Consider the following 19,907-nt stretch of genomic DNA (forward strand, 5'->3'; position numbering starts at 1 on the left):
TGTGAGACTGAGGCAGCTGCTGGAGATGGAGCGAGGGAGGCAGGGAGTGAGGGACGGAGGGAGAGAGCGTAACAGAGGAGGGGGCGGCGGCGTGCTGACGCTGTGCGTGGCGTCAGCGCGATAAGAATAGAGACGGTGCGTGTGGCGCTGGCACTGCGCTGCTTTTAATACCCACTGTCACTCTCACACTTACAGGGTACACCAAGCTCAGAGTGTGTGTGCGTGCGTGTGTGTGTGTGTGTGTGTACGTGTGTGCGTGTGCATGCCTGCGTGTGTGCGTGCATCTGTGCGTGTGTGTGTGTGTGTGTGTGTGTGTGTGCGTGTGCGTGTGTGCATCTGTGCGTGTATGTGTGTGCGTGCGTGTGCACGTGTGTGTGTGTGTGTGTGCGCGTCTGTGCGTGTATGTGTGTGCGTGCGTGTGCACATGTGTGTGTGTGCGTGTGTGAGTTTGTGTGTGTGCGTGTGTGTGTCTGTGCGTGCATGTGTGTATGTGTGTGTGCGTGTGTGCATATCTGTACACAAGAATGTGTGTGTTTATTCATGTATGCATGTGTGTATGAGTTTGTAGAAAACCTGTGATGGCACATCTTGGTAGGGGAAAAATTTTGCTTGTTTCCAATTCATACAACACGTACAACTGACATAAGCCATGACAGAACAGTTTATTGGTAGATATCAGCCATGCACTTTTTCAAATAGCTCTGGAACAAAGAAACTATGAGCGTAAGAGATACAGACAAAGGTGAATAAACATTATAATATACTATAATGATATTACACTATTATGACTATATATTGTATTCTATAATAAAATTCATGCATTGGTAAAAATTGTTAAAGAGAGTGGTGTTAAAGAGGCTTGAGCCATTCCTGCTAGCAGTAAGAAAGGCACTAGTTAGTTGGATCTCACAGTAAAGCTACAGCCTTTATCTCTAGAGCTAGTCTTATGTTTCACAGTAAGGAGAATACACCAGGACCAATAGTCAGTAGTAGTGATGGGCAATGGCACTGTAGGCTGAGGATATGGAGGGTATGGTGCAGACAGACACACAGCTGTGACCCCTCTGTGATCATGTGGGGTTGAAGGTGAGCTCACACCACCAGAAACTTGAGGAGCCACTGCAATGCATGGACAAAAGGACGGACATTCAGTCAGTCAGACAGACAGACAGACAGACACACAAGAGGCAAAACAACAACTGGCCTGAACTCAAAGAGGCTCCCTCCAAGTCTCTCCTCATCTTATGTGCTCTCACCACATTAAACACATACTTAAACTTAGCCTCCTCCCTGAAAAACTGACCGAATGTAAAGAAAATTTTAAATCCAAAATTAAGGGGCAAAGCTTAGTCATGTCAGAGCTTAGAAACAGAGGGAGCAGGAGAGTGAAAGAGGGGGAGAGGAGAAAGGGGGGGTGTGGAGGAACGGAATGAGAGAGGCGGGGAGGGAGAGGGAAGGGACTTACTGCATGAATGCCACGCTCCTTCACCTCAGTGCTGCTCTCTGACTCATAGAGCGCTGGGGAGAGAGAGGGAACAGAGCCGCGCATCAGACCACAGACAGGGGGCCGAGTACAGCACCACATAGCTCAGTACGCCAGAGCACGTCACCTCACACATTCCCCACACGGCACTATGACACACTCCGGCTATTCACCTCACACAGTACAGCACAAGACATCGCTGCCATTGTCCTCATACAGTACAACACAACACATCACTGCCATTGTCCTCATACAGTACAACACAACACATCACTGCCATTGTCCTCACACAGAATAACACAACACATCACTGCCATTGTCTTCAAACAGTATAGCTCAACACATTGCTGCCATTGTCCTCATACAGTAGAGCATAACACATTGTTATCATTAAAATCACAAACAACACATTGGTGCACTTAATCTCGCACAATCACCACAGTGCTGTACCTCACATAATAGGGCTGGGTATTGAGGCTCGGTACTTCTAAAGCACCGACCGAATAACGTTGGTACTACCGAGTATCGAAATCTGTTCATGCATTCAGTGCTACACAGGGAGTTCCTGGCCGGAATGTTTTAACTTTCTGAATGAATGAGTGGACAGATACACCAAGGTTACTGACATTCCGATGTAGCTACTTTCCTCATTGTAATGGGTTCTCAACTAAAAACCTCAGACAAAAATAGAGCTAACTAGCTGCAACTGTTTGTCAGTGCCTGAAAGTGGAACATTGCAGAGACATTAGTGCGACTGTTGTCACTTATAATTGTGGCTCCTAGCTTGCTGGGTAGCTATAGGATTTGTTATAAAGCTATATATATAAGTGTTATTTTAATTTCTCTGAGCTGCATATAAAGTTATTACATTAAAAAATTACACGTTATTCGCTCGCTACAAATTAAGTCATTTTTTTCATAACCCGCATTTTCTCTGACGCTAGTTTAGGCCACACTTATTCACAAATCATTGCTAACTAGCATTAGCTATCTACTTTAGGCATTATTGTTATAAATAGATTGAAAATATGACTGTAAACCCCTTTGTTTGGTAAAATAATAAAATGGTAAGATAATTTTGTACATTTCATATTTCATTATTTATAAAAGCTGTTCATACAGTTGTTCAGTAAGAGAACAATAAATACTTTGCAGTGTGGAAATTGAGAAGTGTTGGTTTATTTTGTCAAATGAAATGAAAATTTTGGTTATTGCAGAAAAAAATTGCTTACATCAACAACGAGCATAATGAGGTACCGAAAAAAGTTTTGGTATCGGCACCGATACGGAAAAATGTTTAAGGATACAGCCCTATCGCATAATGCCACCATGCATCACAACTCTACGCCTCACTTAATATCTCTGAAACACACAACAACAAAATACGGCACATCCAGAGGTAGAAATGGCTTCCCCAAAACCTGCGGGTGGTAGTGGTGTCGGCGGCCTGAGCTCACCAAAGAGCATGTGGAGTTTGGTGACGCAGGAGACAAAGCCATGGAAGGGCAGGTGGAGCTCGCCCGCGCCAACTCTCCCCCACAGCGCCTCCTGAACCTCTCTGCTGCACTTCAGACCTGGGGACAAGAACAGGGAGAGACAAGGAGGGTAATTGTACTGTATAGGATTAGCACGAGACATATTCCAAATTAGCGGACACAAGTCAAGCAGTTCCAGCGGTATAACATGCTGTTTTAAAGCCACAATCATCATGGAGAGCAAGGTTCAAGCCCCACTTCCTGTCTTTTGATCAATACAGTTCAGTAATGCTTTTGACGTTCTAGGACGCGCACTGAAAAAAAAAACAGAATAAAGACTAAATCAAGTATAAAATTATATATTTGGTAACATATATGTGGAGGGATATACCAGCAGCGTCCAGTGCCAGGCTTAACTCAAAGGGGCTCATTGTTCCAGAGGAGTCTTCATCATACTTGAGGAAGATGGACTAAGAGAGAGAAAACAAAGAGAGACGGCCTATTGGGATGTAACTTTATCATATTTTCCCCATTTGTAATAATACTATACATGGCTGGGTCATGCCAGTGAAGCACAATTTAAATCTCAGTTCTTGAGAGAGAAATGGAGAGTCTCATTGGTGTCATTCAGGTATGGCATCTAGAATACCAAGCAAGAAACAGGGCATATACGTGTGCATTAGGGTTTCTTTGATCACATAGAAGGCATTGCTGAAAAATGTTTTACGTGCCCAAAACACCAGTATATTGCAGTTCAATAACCCCATTCCATTTCTGTGCAGCTGGATACTAAGCAGTGAAGGAGAGGCTATTGTAATAATTTCCTAAAATTCTGTCGTGTGACTCAGCTGGGTCAGGTGGTACACTCCAACCACAGACCCACTGAACTGGTTTACAGGCCCTTCCAATCCTTGAGCTAAGCTAGAACAGGGCTCCTGCCCCCCTGCTAGGTTCCCTGGCAGAAAGGATGTGGGGATGAGAACCAGCAGAAGTCTGTGTTGAGTATGTTGAGTGTCGGGTGCACGACTCAAACAGATCCGTCTGCGCAGCTGTACCGTACCTGCAGAGTGCGCAGCGAGGACAGCAGCTTCTCCGTCTGTGGCAGGGTTGGTCTGCTGCGGCCCTCCGCCTGACAGCTGGGGTCAGGAGCAGCTAACATCACAGAGAGAGAGCTGGGGGGGGGGGGTCTGCATGGAAAAGGGTGACGCGCAAGAGCTGGCGGGAGAGAGGGAGGGGATTGACGGGCGGATGGGGGCAAGGGAACGGGTAGGGGGGAATGGAGAGGGGGATGATGAGAAGAGAAGACGTTGTGAGGGAGGGGGTGGGCAGCTCTGGCTGGAGAGGGAGGAGGTGGGAGAGGAGAGTCACGGTGGTGACAGGAGAGAGAAGTGGGACGACGGTACGACCAGAGTGAAATGGACCATCGAGAGTCAGTTAATGAAAGGATACGTCTTCTGACAGGATGAGCTGTCTGCAAGTGTCCAAGGGGAGCTGGTAATCTTTATCCAGGACTGAGGGAGTCACACAGAGAGAAACAGAGCTTGAGAAAATCATGAGATGACTAAACTAAACATTTTACATACCCTTCGTATTTTATTGCTTTAGTTACCATTTCATACCACAAATACAACATTTAATTTACAACTCAGATTACCATTACACAAACATCATGGCTTACTTATACAGATCTGTTAGCATCCTTGTTGGTGCTCAGACAAAAATGGATAGGAATGGATAGGATATTAAGCATATTGGCAAAAACACAGACACCTATGAAAAATTTCCCAATATATTTAGCACTTGTTAAGAAATCAAGCAAAGGGGAAATAGTACCGTTAATATGTGCGTATAAATACCGGCAAACATACATATGATTGATATAATAGTAATATTCCCAGATGAGACACAAAAATGGTTGTGCCCCTGGTTTGACAGATTAGCTCCTTTAACAGCTGCCCCTTAACTTTGCGATCGTGATTCTGGACGATCGACATGGCATTTTGCTTCCATCTTGTGGCTAACATTGGAATTGCAATTAGTATTCCCACACTGCCACAGTGGACTACGTCAACAGGCCACACTAAAGACATTCTGGCAGGACACTAGGCATATGACAGACCTTCCTTCTGCTATGTGCCAATTCTGTGTCTCTCACCTGAGTTCACCAAGTTCTGAAACTGCACTGCATCAAGCCTGCCATCCTGTAGCATTAGAAAACAGTATAAACATTTAATGACAGAAAGTGGCGTAAGAAATATTCATTTATGTGGGTGGATGCAAATGAAAGACTGGAGATAAATAAGACAAGAGGGACGAGAATATATTGCTCCTACATAGTTTGGGTCAAAATTAGCAATAGAATTTGACACTGAGTGCCCATACCGGCCCGGCCTCTTGGTCAAACAGCTTCCTCACTCTGTTGTGATCCTCATCTATGACTGGCTTCGACTGTACTGCCTATGCAACACACGCACACACACACACACACACACACACACACACACAGACAGTGTTACAAAGTGTGATAGTGAGAAAGGCAAATGGGAAATAGCAGAAAAAATGACTCTTCTTTTTATGCTTTTTTAGGAAACACCCAAGTGGCTTCTTAGTGCCTTTCTTGTTCACACTAGCTAGCATTCATGAATCAATGTTTCAGCAGAGATCTGCTGGTAAAGGCATGCTGGGTTGTGAGAGGTGCCCTCACCATGAGGAAATCTGAGGCGCAGATAAAGTCTTTCTCCCTGAAATGGAAGCAGGACAAACAGTCAACATCTCTGCTCTCCAGTCACTTCCTACTGTCTCCCCCCCTCCGCCGTCCTCCTTCCATCCCTCTCTCCCTCCCTACACCCTTCTCTTTCCCTCCATTCTCCATCCCTCTCTCCCTCCCTCCTACCCCAGGGTGTTCCCAGTCTTGGCGAATATGCGCAGGAAGAAGTCCGCCGGCTGGTTGGGTCGGAAGGTGGAGACCACAATGACGTAGTGCCCGGGGTCCAGGTGGATCTTTCTGCGCACCCCTCGCATGGCCCGGTACTTCCCTGAGCGAGCCACCGGGCGATTCGAGGAAAAGAACCGCTGACTCAAGGGAGTGAGGCTGTCCTGAAGCTGCAAGCAAGGAGTGAGCAGGGACAGAGCCAGTCTATACATACGCCTAAATGGGGTATTTATACTGACATCTTAATGGACGAATAATGATATGATAATGATCAAATAGGTTAATTATATTATAGCACATGCATGTTTGTTCAATCAATCTTGAAAAAGGCCTTTTACAATGATACTAATTATTTGAAAATTATGAACATATCGCAGAGAGGTCATCTGTCCTCTGAATTTAATGCTTTCTGTGGTTGACCATCTCTGAGGTCATCTCCAGGGGAAAGAGTAACTCTGGGTTCTTGTTGATGGCTCTACAAAAGCCTGAGAGAGACTGCTTGTTACTCTTTTAACAGTGAAACACAACCCTGTGATCATGAATGTGAGGTGCTTACCTCAGGAGGAACCTGAAACAAACAGAGAACGGGAAAGCGTTAGACACGTACACTGTCACAGTGACATCATCGCACCTGCACCAAACACGACACACGAAGGCTACGATCTGCTCTCACATTGTTGCAGGGACACCTGAAAGTGTATACTCACAACCTTAAGCTCACGAACTCTCTCTCTCTCTGTCATGGTGTCCCTGATTCTCTCTCTCCCTTCTCTATTCCCGTTCAGAGTGTGCATGAGAACAGAGCGAACCCAGGGCTTCTCTCCCACTGAAGCCCTCTCTCGTTCTCTCAGCTGAACCTTCAGATTCTCTCTGTCTCTCTCACCCTGTAGATGTGGAAGGCGATGTAGAGGAAGTTAACTTTGTCCCTCTGCCTCCTGTGCTTCTGCAGGAGCTCCACCACCACGGTGCACTGCAGCCTCTTCTCCCTCTGCCTCCGGGCCGCGCGCTCCTCCGGGGTCATCACGCGCACCGCCTCCCCTGCCCCCTCCTCCGCCACGTCATCGTCCCCGGTGTCGTCCTCGCCGTCGTCGTCGTCATCGTCGTCGTCCTCGTCCTCGTCCCTCTCCGAGAGGATGAGACGGTACTGCGGGTTCTGCCAGAACGAACCTGAGGCAGAGAGAGAGAGAAACGCGCGTGTGTGCAAGTGTGCGTGTGTGTGAGTGTATGTGTGTGTGAGTGTGTGCGTGTGTGTGAATGTGCGTACCACTAGACATGCCTGTAGTATTGACTTAAATGTGTCAACTAGGAAACAAAACAAAAGCGGTAAACAAAGGCCACTGTGAATATGTAATGGAGGAAGGCTGATGATTTTATCTGTATTTGAATCAAATAAAGAACTTATTACAGGACAAGACCCTGGGTGATGCAACAAGCCACCTTGATTAGTAATGCCATTCGTTAATTTTTTATTTTTAGTAGTCTGGGACACGTAATGTACATAGACTGGTTGTAAGAGGATTGCAAATTTCAGGCCCGATAAAGCACAAAGCCAGGCAGCTTTAAAAGTTCTGTTCTATCTCAGCAGTAATATGAAGCATGTCAGGTTGGATAAGATGATGTTTTGTATACCCCTTAATAAAGGGAAGCTCAAATTGTTTGTGTAAAGTATGTATATATTTGTATGAATACCTATGCATGGCATAGGTAAACAAATCTAATGTTTTTTTCAAAGGACTCACATACAGTATTAAAATGTACATAAGTGTGTAAGCATATGATACTGTTTGTGTGCGTGAGCAAATGCATGAGAGAATGTAGAATGTGTAACTGTGAATGTGTGTGTGTGTGTGTGAGTATGTGAGTGTGTATGAGTGCTAATGCGTGCACGTGGTTATATGAGTGTGTGCGTGTGAGTGTGTCTGTTTGTGACAGTATATGTGTGTGTGTGTGTGTGTGAGTGAGTATGTATGGGAATGTATATGTATGTCTGTGTATGTGCGTATGTGTTCATGTGTGTAAATGTATTTATGTGTATGTCAGTGTGTACATAAATATATATTTATGCGTGCGTGTGTGTGTGTGCGTGTGGGTGCACATGCTCACGCCGGAATTTGCGGCTTCCTCCCGCAGAGCACCCTGGGACCCAGGAGCCGTGGTAGGAGCTGATGGTCCAGGCAGTGGGGGAAACCTCATGTCCCTCCTCCAGAAGAGAGTCTGGATTCACACTGCACATTTCCACCATCTCAAAGAGCTTGCTGAAGTCCTCCACATTTATCCTACAGAGAAAGAGCGTGTGTGAGAGAGAGAACATGGATTCAGGCAGGGCTGCAGTTCAGGCTGCTCCCGGGGCTCCAGCGTTGTTCAGTATTTATATCAGTGACTTAGCTGCATCAGTGGAGGAATTGCAGCCGCTGGGCTCGCTCTGAACCACGCAGCGGTCCATTTCCTGCTCTGTGCAGATGGTCTGGAATTGGCCACAGAACAAGCTCTACTGCAGAATCCCGCTCTATCAGAACAGGCTGTCAGTCCTGGCAGTCATATTTCTCTGAAACTTTAAAATGAGCCAAAAATGTTATGGAAGTTGATTCCGGCATATTCAAACAAAAATCACTCTGAAGCAGTTTTTTGACCTGCAACATACTCATTTGTGAAAAAACATTACACAACTCTCATACGACACGAAAAACACCGAATGTGACTGAAGGTTTACTTGACATGCCCATTTAGAAGAGGGAGCTGATTAAAAAAAAGCGCTATTAATGGCATGATTTCTATGTTAGGTTAACAACCAGATTCCGTTACACTGGCTCAAAACCGAGACAAGAGAAAACCTATAGCTAAGCCAAAATATTCACATTAGTTCAACATATTTATGAATTGAATAAATAAATACTGTGTCTTTCCCCATGTAAATGCACAGGTTAAAAACACACAGATACTGGACAAACATGCAGAAAAAAACTATGTAATTCCACAATCATCATGAGATGATAACACCCTCAGGAAAAGCCATCAGGGAAACTGATTTCGGCAGCTAAAGCAGCTGGCCATCAATGACTTTCTTGTCTCTTGTTTGGAGACAAAACACATCCAGCATAAAACAAGTAATAACAGGAGAGCCAGGGGCTGGGTGGAACTGAAGAACTGACAGACGTCTTCTTCCACCTTTAGACGGCCTCTGTACTTATTCCCCGTGTAGATTTGGGCTGAGCGGCCCGCTTCTCAAAGATAAGTCAATCTGAATGACATAAGCCGTAAATTCCTCGAATGCCACTGTTGACCTGACATTGTCATTAGGAGGGCTTCTGGATCCACCCTTCAGGTTTCAGTGAAGAGTAAAGAGGGTTGAGCTTTGTCCCTGTAGTCCTGCCTTCAGGACATTAAGAAGATCAAAGACATCTGCAAGGTAGGCTAAGAAAGGCAATACAGCATTTTTCCCCCGGACAGTCACTGGCTGCCGGTGTGGTGCACCATTTAGTGATGCTCCATTCCCTTTTGCTGGCACAAAATTGTGAAGAGCTGTGCACTTGTTGAGCTGGGCTGATTTGACTGTATAAACTGCTTGACTGTATTAGATTACATGATTGTCCTTTGGCAAACAATCTTTTCCAGAGCGACTTACAGAGGTTAAAATTTTTACATGTTATCCATCTTTACAGTTGGATATTTACTGAGGCATTTCTGGGTTAAGTGCCTTGTCCAAGGGTATAGCAGCAGTGCCCCAGCAGGGAATCAAATCGGCAACCTTTCGGTTACAAGCCCTGCTCTTTACCAGTATGCTAAACTGCAGTATGCAAAGGCAGTATGAACCACTTCATCTGCTTAAGGGCCTGAGTTGTTTTGTTAGCCACGAGGGCTTGCCTGTTAATCATACAGGGGTTCGAAACTTCGAAGGGAACAACGGCCCGTACTCTTGTCCCCAGCTCGAGGGGATCGGCATGTGACTCCTCACTGCAGATTCCCACACGCAGATGCCCCTCGAAAACCATGACTGAGAATGAATGCATCAGCCGAAGCAGAAAGATGTTCCCTGGCCCAGCAACTGGACAGCAAATCAAACCAAAAAACAGGGAAGCAGAAAATAAGCCATTACCTGTACTATGGCACTGTTCCACGCACTGCTCATGCAGTAAACAGGGTACCAAAAAAATCGAATAATTAACTGAAAAAACAATAACCCAAAACTAGTATCGAGCACTGAAAGTGTGTCCAGCGTGAGACAGCCAGCATTAATCAGTTCATTACCAGTGGCTGCTGTCTTGAGGAGAGGTCTCTGGCCTCATAGCTCCTTGGGCTTTCTCTGAAAAAGCTACAGCAGTTTGGTTTGCAGAGAAGCTGTCGAGTCTGTAGTGCCACAGTATTTCCACGAGTTTTATTCTCTCTTCTGCCAAAGCCATCCTAAAAACAGTACACTGTGGCTGTGGATCTTCCACTTGTCCATTGTATGCAAACTCATAATCCAACAATCCTTTTATTTTGACCTCCAGTGTTCTATTATTTTCATTTGTTGGCGACCTGCTAACAAGAAATGCTGACTCTGCTGCTCACTGTGTAGCTCACAATCAACAGTGTAAACTTACAGGGTATCTTTAATATCAGGCTGTTTAAGCCAGCCAATCAGAAGCACAATTGATGAAAAATGTTATGTTTGAAAAATGAATTTCTCCGAGAAGCCTGTGGTTCAATCAGGTGGTCTGTAGGTGGTGCCACTGAACCTCATAATTTTACAAATATGATCTTATTTTCATATTGACATGAGAAAAAAAATATTCTGTTGTGTTGCAGCCCCCCAACCATGACCTGTCACGACTTTCCAGAACCCCAGTTTCAGAGAGGCTGTCCTAGAACATGCACATTATGTTCCATCTACATCAGACTAAGGATCAGTGCATTAAGGAGCTTTTGATTAGCAGTAAAAATGTGTGTGTGTGTGTGTGTGTGAGAGAGAGAGAGAGAGAGAGAGAGAGAGAGAGAGAGAGAGAGAAAATTTTGAATGGAGTCTAATTAGGGAAATCTAATCAGTCACAAGAGGATACTAAATAGGAATAGGTAAAAATGAAAAATGTCCCATCTTCACAGTTGGTACAATGAAGCTAAATCTCCACATCAGCTTAACAGCTGTCAGGCCTTAAACAGAAAACCACCCTTCTGTAGATCCCTTCCCTGCAAGTTAAAGAAAGCAGACAGATCCTGACCAAGTACAAGGATTATAGTGACCGAAGTTTAGCCACTGACAAAGACCAGCAAAAAACCAAACACCTGATGAAGAGGATGTGGTTACTGTGAGACAGAAGAGATAGATATGCACTTCCTCCTTCACTGCAATATTTTGCATACAGTAACACCAACAACCAACCAAACTGTCACCCTTTTCATATATGTACCTGTGTTCACGTATGCATGTACATATGTATGTATATGTCTGCACTTTCTCTACTATTAGTAGTAGTGTTATTATTGTTTTACTGTTAACTTTTTCTTTTATTTGTTCTCTGTCCATGTGATGTGATATAGGATGATGTTGTTTGACAATAATTGGTAAAACTGCTCATGCCTGAGAGTTATTTTGGTCGAAGGTAGTTTTGGATGTAAATTAGAGAGAGAGGCCAAAGACAAACAGTGATAGAGGGAGGGAGGGAGGGGAGGGGGTTGTGAAGAACTGGTAAATGTACAAAGCTTGTGTTTGTGAATTTTGTCTCTTGTGTGCCATGCCTGTGTGTATGGGTGGGCTATTGTGCGTATGTGTGCAGGCATGCGTGTGCTTGTCTTCATGTGTGTCTGTCTGTTCTTTGCACGGCTCACCAGAACTCTCCGTCCTCAGCCTTGATCAGCTTGATCTTGTTCTTCTCAGAGCTGTCCAGCTTGTCCCAGTCATCACACCTGCGCAGACAAGCAGTCAGCTTTTCGCAGACACACAGTTAGCACACACAGGTCTGACTGGATCAGGTAGTCATGAATTATAACACAATGACACTTCTCCCCAGCCCCCACTCACTTGTCGCTCCAGGGTCCACAGTACTCCACGAAACCCCAGGGGTTTCGTAGTCTCAGCAGTAACACCTCCCCAGACTCCTTCTGCACCTGAACACACACACACACACACACACACAGCCATTATCCATGATGTGCGCTGGTAACTCAAAATATTTATATATTTCTATCCTTTATTGCATGTCTCTCCATTTCGTCTCACTTTGTGCGGTGCTCTAAGCCGTGTCCAGTATGCAGTCAGGGTGTCAGTGCCTACCTTGTTTGTTTCGGTGATGGCGTAGGCATGGCCCATCACCAGCCCCTGTGAATTCACCCTCCCGATATCCTGCATGCTTGGAGCCTGTATAGAGTCAAAGAGACAGATGAGAATTTATATATAAAATATAATATATAAAAAATATATGTGTGTGTGTGTGTGTGTGTGTGTACCTGTATGAAGCAGCTGATCAGAGTTCCCCGGGACAGGGAGGCACCGATAGCTCTCCACAGCACCCTGGGGGTGCGGGCAGAGACAGGCAGTGCCCTGGCAATGCCCCCCATGAAGTCCTCCATCCCTTCCGAAATATTCCCTCCCTTCAGACTGCCGTAGGACCCAATCAACCTGGGGACAGGGGTGTGGGGAGAGAGGACAGATCTGCTGATTCTGTTGCACATGCAAATGCATGTATAGTACCAGTCAAACTTTTGGACACACTTTTCTTTCTTTGCTTTTTCTATTTTCCACATCGTAGAATAATAGCAAAGACATCAAAACTTATATTTTTCATTCTTCAAAATAGCCCAAAAATATATATTTTTTTAAATATTTTTGGAAAGAAATTTATACATAGGCATTAACTTCATGATTTATATTTTTCTAAGAAACAATTGTCTTGTTTGTCAGTTCGTCTTGAAACTCATTGTCTTTGAATGCATGTTACCCATAAAGTATTCAAAACCTTGACCAATTCTCACTTTTTACTGAATTACAGATTATCCATTGCAATTTCATTCTGTGCGACATTTTATTTAAAAACAATGAAACTCTAAATTAATTATTTTAAGGTGGCATTGGTTTTACGTTAGAAAATATTTGTAAGAAAAATTTTAAAAAATGAAAAATTCAGTAGTATTCAGGCCCGACACATTAATATTTGGTAGAGCCACCTTTTGTTTGGGGGTGCTGTTTGCTCATTCTTCTTGGCAGATATGCTCCAGGTTGTTCAGGGCACTGTACATAATTCCTTTCATAATTCCTTTACAGGCCAGAAGGCCTTTTGGGCTGTTGCTTCTTAGCATGAGATACTCCTGGGGAATGCTTTCACACATTGAGATGTTGACAAGCGCATCCGCTCACACAATCAGGCGCACGCATGCAGACACGCTAGGACTGACTTGGCGTAGGCCTTCTCCACCAGGGCGCTCCAGAACTCATTGCGGGTCCGAGAGTAGCTGAAGAGCAGGCGGCCGCTCCGCACGGGCAGCCTGTCGTCCACCACGACCTCCACCCACTCGCCGTACTGCCAGAACTGAGAGGAGGAGAGAGAGGGGGGGGGAGCGGTTTACCTGTCTGAGATGTGTGTAATAGGGAGACAGGGAGTGAGAGAGAGAGGGAGGTGCACCTGTCTGTGATGTGTGTGAGAAAGGGAGGCAGGGAGTGAGAGAAAGAGACAGAGTGAGGCACACAGTGGAGCAACTAGGAAAAGAAATCGAGTATCTGTGGGTGTTACCTGGGTGTATCTGAATTTCCATCAGCTTTACATGTGTGTGCAGTTGTGTCAGAAATAAATTTTGTGTCTGTGTGTGTGTGCGTGCATGTGTGTGTGTGTGCGTGTGTGAGCGTGTGTGTGTGTGTGTGTGTGTGTGTGTGTGCGTGTGTGTGTGCGTGCGTGTGTGTGTGCGCGTGTGTGTGTGCGTGCGTGTATGTGTGTGCATGCATGCGTTTCATGTTTGCATGACAAGGACTGCATCAGTGTGGCGCTTGGAGCTCAGGACTGTGGGGAGAGGAAGTCAGCTCCGTTTATAGAGCCGGTAGGAGCAGGCCTGCGCCAGCTCACTGCAGTGGCAGCAGGAGCGCTCACGCCCTGGGGCGATGGGGGCATGCCTGGACTCCAGGAAACCCCTCCTCCCTCCATCCAGTTCCAGCTTGACTCCGCACGCCCCACTGCACTCCTCTCTCATGCACAGTCATGTCACACATACCTTCAACACCACCCGAGAGAGCCCTCAGAGACATAACATTCAAGGAACAATTGAGGAGTGCCACTGAATCATAACACACAGGGAACCTCCTGGCTGCTTTTAACAAGAACAAAAAGATTTTCAAGCATTTCCTCTCTTTGGATTCCAGGCTGTAAATTTTATTTTCTAATACTAATGACAGTAGACTCCAGGACATCTCTCCCACAGTAAATACCTAGATGATCTAATTGCCTGGCCTTCTCTAGGTGCCAAGAATGCCATATTTCATCAGCTACTGTACTCTACAGGTCTACAGCATTGTACTGTAAATAATTATTATTATTATATATGTTATATATAAATTATATTATATATAAATTCACTTAATTTATAGCTATTATATCAAAAGCAGAGGAGAGATATAAATACACTATGGTTATGGATTAGGAGTATCTCTGAAAACCTTGATAACCCAGATTTGATCTATAAAATAATCCTATTCTGACATCATAAATAACTTGAATGAATACACTTCTGTTCTCTTGTGCTGGAAGCTAAATGAATGTAATGTAATAAGCACATAACAACCTTTTAATAAAGTCTGCATGACTGCTTTACTGGCTTGGAGCAGTCAGAACACAAACTTTGAAGGCCCACAAATAACGGGTGTATGGGTTTTTGGGTTTTCCAAGAAACAAATACAGAGATAGATGTCTCTGATGACAGACATAAAAAGATCTCATTGCATGAAGAAGATGGGGTGTGGAGTAGTCGTTAAAACAGGTGGATTCTGGGACACAAAAAAATTTGAATGGGGGATAGCTGACATTCCCTGGAGCAAGGTACACAGAGTCCTCCACTGAAAATCTGTATACTTCTAAGATCAGTAATACAGCATAGAGCATGGTCTCTGCAATATGATGTCAAATATGTTGAAAGCTGTGTGCATCATCATGGAACGTGAAATAATATGTTTTTCTGTTTCCACTCACAAAATCATTTTTAAACTCAGAAAATTGTGTTACTATTACTATCTACTACAAAGAAAGCAAGTCTGCAGTAGGTTCAGTTTATGAAATGTCATACTTTCAGGAGCTGCTGACTGAGAAGAAGTTAAAAAAAACTGTTTACAACATATACAGTAATGAAAGGACTGTCAAACTACTCTTCACCATGAGTACTTTCAAAGACAGATCAGTGTAAGGTACTCGCTACCTGTCTGAAGACAATAGGTATACAGTATACCATATATAGAATGTATTCTGACCTTGATGGGGACAGCTAAATTGTGAAATGGAGCAGAAAGCGAAGGAAATGATCTTGAGTGTTTCGCCTACAGAACAGGAAGTGATGCACTTGAATGAGAGGTGGGCATGGCTCAAATGGGCCCCAGCGGGCGGATGGTGTTGGGGGCGGGAGTGCTAAGGGGCCCGATCGTTAGTGTTGGCGGGGGCCGTAAATCCAGAGGAGTAATGACACAGGTGCCGGGGCTAACATGGTCATAAATCTGGGCCCCATCCAACCCCTCCATCTCTCTGATCTCTCTCTCTCCTCACTCCTCCCCCTTGCCTGGGCGCCACCCTCACCTACGGACTCCCTGGATCCCTCTCTTCTCTCCTCAGTCCTTTCACTCACTTCTCCTTCCCTCTCCTTCCACTCAGTCCATCACTAGCAATTCTCTCTCAATGTGTGGTGAAACAGACATCGGAACTTGTGGAATACTTCACCATGTTGCATTACACAGACTTATTGGAGTAGTAGCACACTGGAATGTAATGCTAGTGTATCCCTGTAAAATACAGCATCAAAAATACGGCACAGATGAAAGCTAGTACTTGCCAGCATGAATATGCAATCAACATGGAAATGTATCAAGCAGCTAACCCCCCACTGCCAAATCCCCAGCGTTACCCTGAAGTGGAAGATGCCAGCATAGGGCTCATCCATGCTCTGATCGGATGGTACCACCTGCGTAAAGAGACGGGGGTGCAAAGTAAGGCAGGACAGGGCAGCCAGGAGCCAGCAGTCTCCTGTAGAGGGCAGAGGAAGACAGAAGTAAGACCGGGCTATGCTGTGGTCCCATATTTCTTTAATAATTTAGCTAACAATGAAGAGAGTGTTGTTAAGAGTATGAGTACAAAAAATGCTCAGTCTCTGTACTCTCATAGTGCAAAGTCCTCTTTCACACTGACATGCATACACCCATACACAGAGAGTAAGAGAGAGAGAGAGAGAGCTACTTTCTAACAGTAAACATCTGCTAAATGTGCAGCCCAGTACTTTTTGTTATAGTGCCTCTCCACACGTGTGAGTGTGTGTGTGTGTGTGTGTGTGTGTGTGTGAGAGAGAGAGAGAGAAAGAACAATAGAGATAAGGGGAAGGATTATGTGGAGGTTGACTCAGGACAAGACTCAAGGACCCCCGCTGATCCCCTCCCCCAAATTTTGAACCCTTGAGCAACATACTGCCTGCCTTTCATGTACTAAAACACAGACACGCACGCACAAGTACACTCCCTCCCTGCCAGCCCCCCTGCTTTACCCTTCTCTCTTTTTTCCTGTTGTCACTTTGAAACAACCACAATCAAGTGGGCAAGGCCCACAGAGACCCCCCCATCTCAAACTCAACAGCACAAACACACACACACACACACACACACACACACACACACACAAACACATGCACACACACAACCAAAGCATTGTCACATGCAAAACACACAACGAATCAGAGACATTCATACTGACCCGCCCCATATAAGATGCTAAACTAAACCAGACTGAAAAGGAAGCATAGTCAATTTGGTGGGGAAGGGGGGGGGGGGTGGCATTCACTCGAACCAGCCATTGCCAGCACCCACTTATGTTGGCATGCAGTAGGTGCCAGAAACAGACACTCACCATGAGGTGAAAGGAAGGTATGGAGTCGCCTCAAAAATGAGCAAAGTGTGTTTACCAGTTTATATGTTTTGTGCTCCTGACCAGTTCACAGAATTGGGTAAATGTGTAGTGGCTGCCAAGCCACTTATCTGTGCCCTCCACAGCCTCTCACAAGGGATGTGCTGGGCTTCTGAGACCAAGCACCACCATGGGAGGGAGTGTGGGGTAGTGATGTCGATACTGAACTCGTAACCAGAATGCTGCAAGTTCAAACCCCTGTGAGGGCATTGCTGTTGTTGTGCCCCTCCAGCGAGGTACCCAACCTGCCTTTTATCAGTAACCATCCAGCCTTATAAATGGCTGCGGGGGAGTGTGAATCCAATGAATAATGTAACATGACAGTGCTCACTGAGGAATTCAATTGGACATGATGTCTTGGACTGAGCTTGTTAAGAAGGATTGGGACGCAGGCCAGCAGGGCGCCTTTCCATTGATGCCTCCCTCACGCCCCGCGCGCTGCGCGGTGTGGTTTTTAGCTTCTCAAGGAGTCGCACGCTAGTTCCCATAATCCCATTACCGCGGGGCAAGATTTCGGAGGTGTACAGGCAGCGGCAAAGTGATATTACACTCACCCAGTTGACCTTGGCAGATGTCTGTGGTGTCTGTGGTGTCCTGAATGAACTTGGCATCGCGGCTGATCTCCTGTGGGCGGCCATGCGGGGATGATGAGAAAACGCCCACGTACCGTTGTTTTACACTATAATAATAAATTCAATATTGCTTTCACTATGGCTACAACACTGCTACTACCTACACAGCTACAAAGTGGCGGTGTAGCATAGTGGTTAAGAAGCCGGACTCATAAGCCAAAGGTTGCTGGTTCGATTCCCTGCTGAAGCAGTGCTGCTGTACCCTTGGGCAACCCACAATTGCCTCAGAAAAAATCTGTAACCAATGTAGGTCGCTCTGGATAAGAGCGTCTGCTAAATGACAATAACATTAAAAAAAAAAAATGTAATGTACATCACTCACAGTACTACAGGGTGGCAGGGCGTGACAGAGGAAGCCAGACATGTATGACAGCAGCCCATCATATCCAGTCCTAGATATGACACTGCTGCCCCACACTTTAAGGGCTTTCTTTATCGGTTGATAACTTGTAAGTGCAAACTGCATATGTTGTTTTCTGTGAGGGTCTCTGCTAAGCTAGTGTGCGGGACACGCCTACATCTTCTACTTGCAGCCGCTGTGCATCTAGGGCTGAAAAGTTCATATTGGCAGTCTCAAAAGTATTTTTGTTCTCTGCCAATAGAATTTTTATTCTGCTCTGTCCCAAGCAGAGCCCATCTGTTTGCTATAAACTCGGCTCCTTTTGAGCATTCCTTCCCAAAGCTTTTGAGTGTTTATCCCGGGAGAAAAGTCCTGTTGTTGAACACCTGGGCAAGATGTTTAACAACAGTGTGGGACCCAGGTATTTGCTGCTCATGTTAGTGTTGAAAACTCGAGAATAATGATACCACAAGCACAGCCCTTGTTCTAGAGTGGCAGTGTAGCATAGTGGTTAAGGAGCAGGACTTGTAACTGAAAGGTTGCTGGTTTGATCCCCGCTGGGACACTGCTGCTGTACGCAAGGTACTTAACCCACAGTTGCCTCAGTAAATATCCAGCTGTATAAATGGATAACATTGTAAAGAACTGTAACCTATGTAAGTCGCTTTGCATAAAAGCGTCTGCCAAATGAATAAATGTAAATATCCAAATCAAACAGACAATAACTTCTTGAATAAGAATGATACTAAAAGTCATTTATACTGACTGCCTTTTAGATTTTCACGCATAAATGTTAGGAGCCGCCCTTGTATGGCTTGACTGTGAAGTATTTTGCCATGCATCACGTAAATGATGATGAAGAAACACTTCTACATCTGCTGTACTTAACGATGGCTGTCATCACGAGCTTTTGAATTGCAACAAGGTACCTTGGGGCGCAGCCATTTGACCGCATTGCTTGGGTCGGGGTCTGCCGGCATGCCGATGGACTTCTGGTCTGCCGAGAACTCCGGGTCCGAGAAGAGCGAACGCGACTTCAGACAAGCGGCGCGCAGAGATTCGTAGTCCTGGTTCCGGAACTTCCGAGGGTTGCCGGCAGAGCCGGGTTGGGGTTGATCACACGCCATGGCGATGGTTTATCAATAGAGCCTGCACGAAAAGTGAAACGTGAGAGAGAAAAGTGATCAATTTGCTGAGCTATCAGTTTGCTGCAACGCCAGCAACTATAACAACAGTTGCGTAGTTGACTGCGAACAAATCAGACCATACAGTGTTAGAGTTACTCTGAGCACAATGACTGAGAGAGCCCTGTATTTATACACTGAAGCACACACCTCCTATCAGCAGATATTGGGGCGCCTCCTAATTCGGACCAGCCAGAGCAGAGGCATTCAGAGCCGCAGGGGGCGTAGTGTAATGACAGTCGGGGTAATAGCAGGCTGCCAAAAAGCGACTTCAATCAGCTGCTCTTATTTATGGGTTATTAGCACTGTAGAACTGGACAAACACTTTAGGTGTTCAACCAAAAAATGCACTTTTGCACAATCGACATGCACATTGTCAATAACATTCATGTATGGACAATCGCAGCGCTGAGTAAACGAAACCGACAACTTATGAAACTGAAAATACATGATTATTTAAAATGTAATAGAGACTGTCACAGTAAAGTAATGAACTCAGAGAAAATGGCGAGTAAAGTAGGCTACTATGAAGTCAGAGTTAAATATATACCGTGAAACATGAAATATGCTTCTGTAGAGTAATAAATAAAATGACATCTGCAATCATGACATCACATGATAAATGCATCCACTCCAGCAATCATGTTTTCAATTTCTAAGGGCATAAATCACGAATAGAATTTGTATACTACGGATACTGACATCTGGTAAAGTAAGAGCCCCTGACATCAATTGATGCAATATCAAACGTTG

At 45.1% G+C, this 19,907-nt stretch overlaps 1 protein-coding gene across 1 annotated transcript; it reads right to left on the bottom strand.

The window, feature by feature from the left end:
- Positions 1-648: 648 nt before the first annotated feature.
- capn12 (calpain 12) lies at positions 649-19,268 on the bottom strand. The gene is made up of 21 exons (XM_036537481.1): positions 18,900-19,268; positions 17,553-17,622; positions 15,953-16,071; positions 13,256-13,389; positions 12,311-12,482; positions 12,138-12,221; positions 11,886-11,971; positions 11,693-11,770; positions 7,994-8,166; positions 6,774-7,057; positions 6,447-6,458; positions 5,852-6,060; positions 5,663-5,699; positions 5,341-5,415; positions 5,114-5,159; positions 4,408-4,469; positions 4,019-4,087; positions 3,350-3,428; positions 2,941-3,057; positions 1,466-1,518; positions 649-1,119 (listed from the first exon to the last, which is right to left on the bottom strand). Exons 1-21 carry the CDS (start codon positions 19,095-19,097, stop codon positions 1,093-1,095), a joined length of 2,184 nt encoding a protein of 727 aa, XP_036393374.1. The 5' UTR covers positions 19,098-19,268; the 3' UTR covers positions 649-1,092.
- Positions 19,269-19,907: the final 639 nt, after the last annotated feature.

The sequence above is a fragment of the Megalops cyprinoides genome, chromosome 9 (assembly GCF_013368585.1).
Source record: "Megalops cyprinoides isolate fMegCyp1 chromosome 9, fMegCyp1.pri, whole genome shotgun sequence".
Lineage (NCBI taxonomy): Eukaryota > Metazoa > Chordata > Actinopteri > Elopiformes > Megalopidae > Megalops > Megalops cyprinoides.

Excerpts from the sequence above, each read along its gene's own strand:
- capn12 (XM_036537481.1), bottom strand. The coding sequence starts at position 19,097 with ATGGCGTGTGATCAACCCCAACCCGGCTCTGCCGGCAACCCTCGGAAG. Across the intron at positions 5,160-5,340 it reads TTGACCAAGAGGCCGGGCCG|GATGGCAGGCTTGATGCAGT; the intron begins GTATGGGCACTC and ends CTAATGCTACAG. Across the intron at positions 3,058-3,349 it reads CCTGGCACTGGACGCTGCTG|GTCTGAAGTGCAGCAGAGAG; the intron begins GTATATCCCTCC and ends TCTTGTCCCCAG.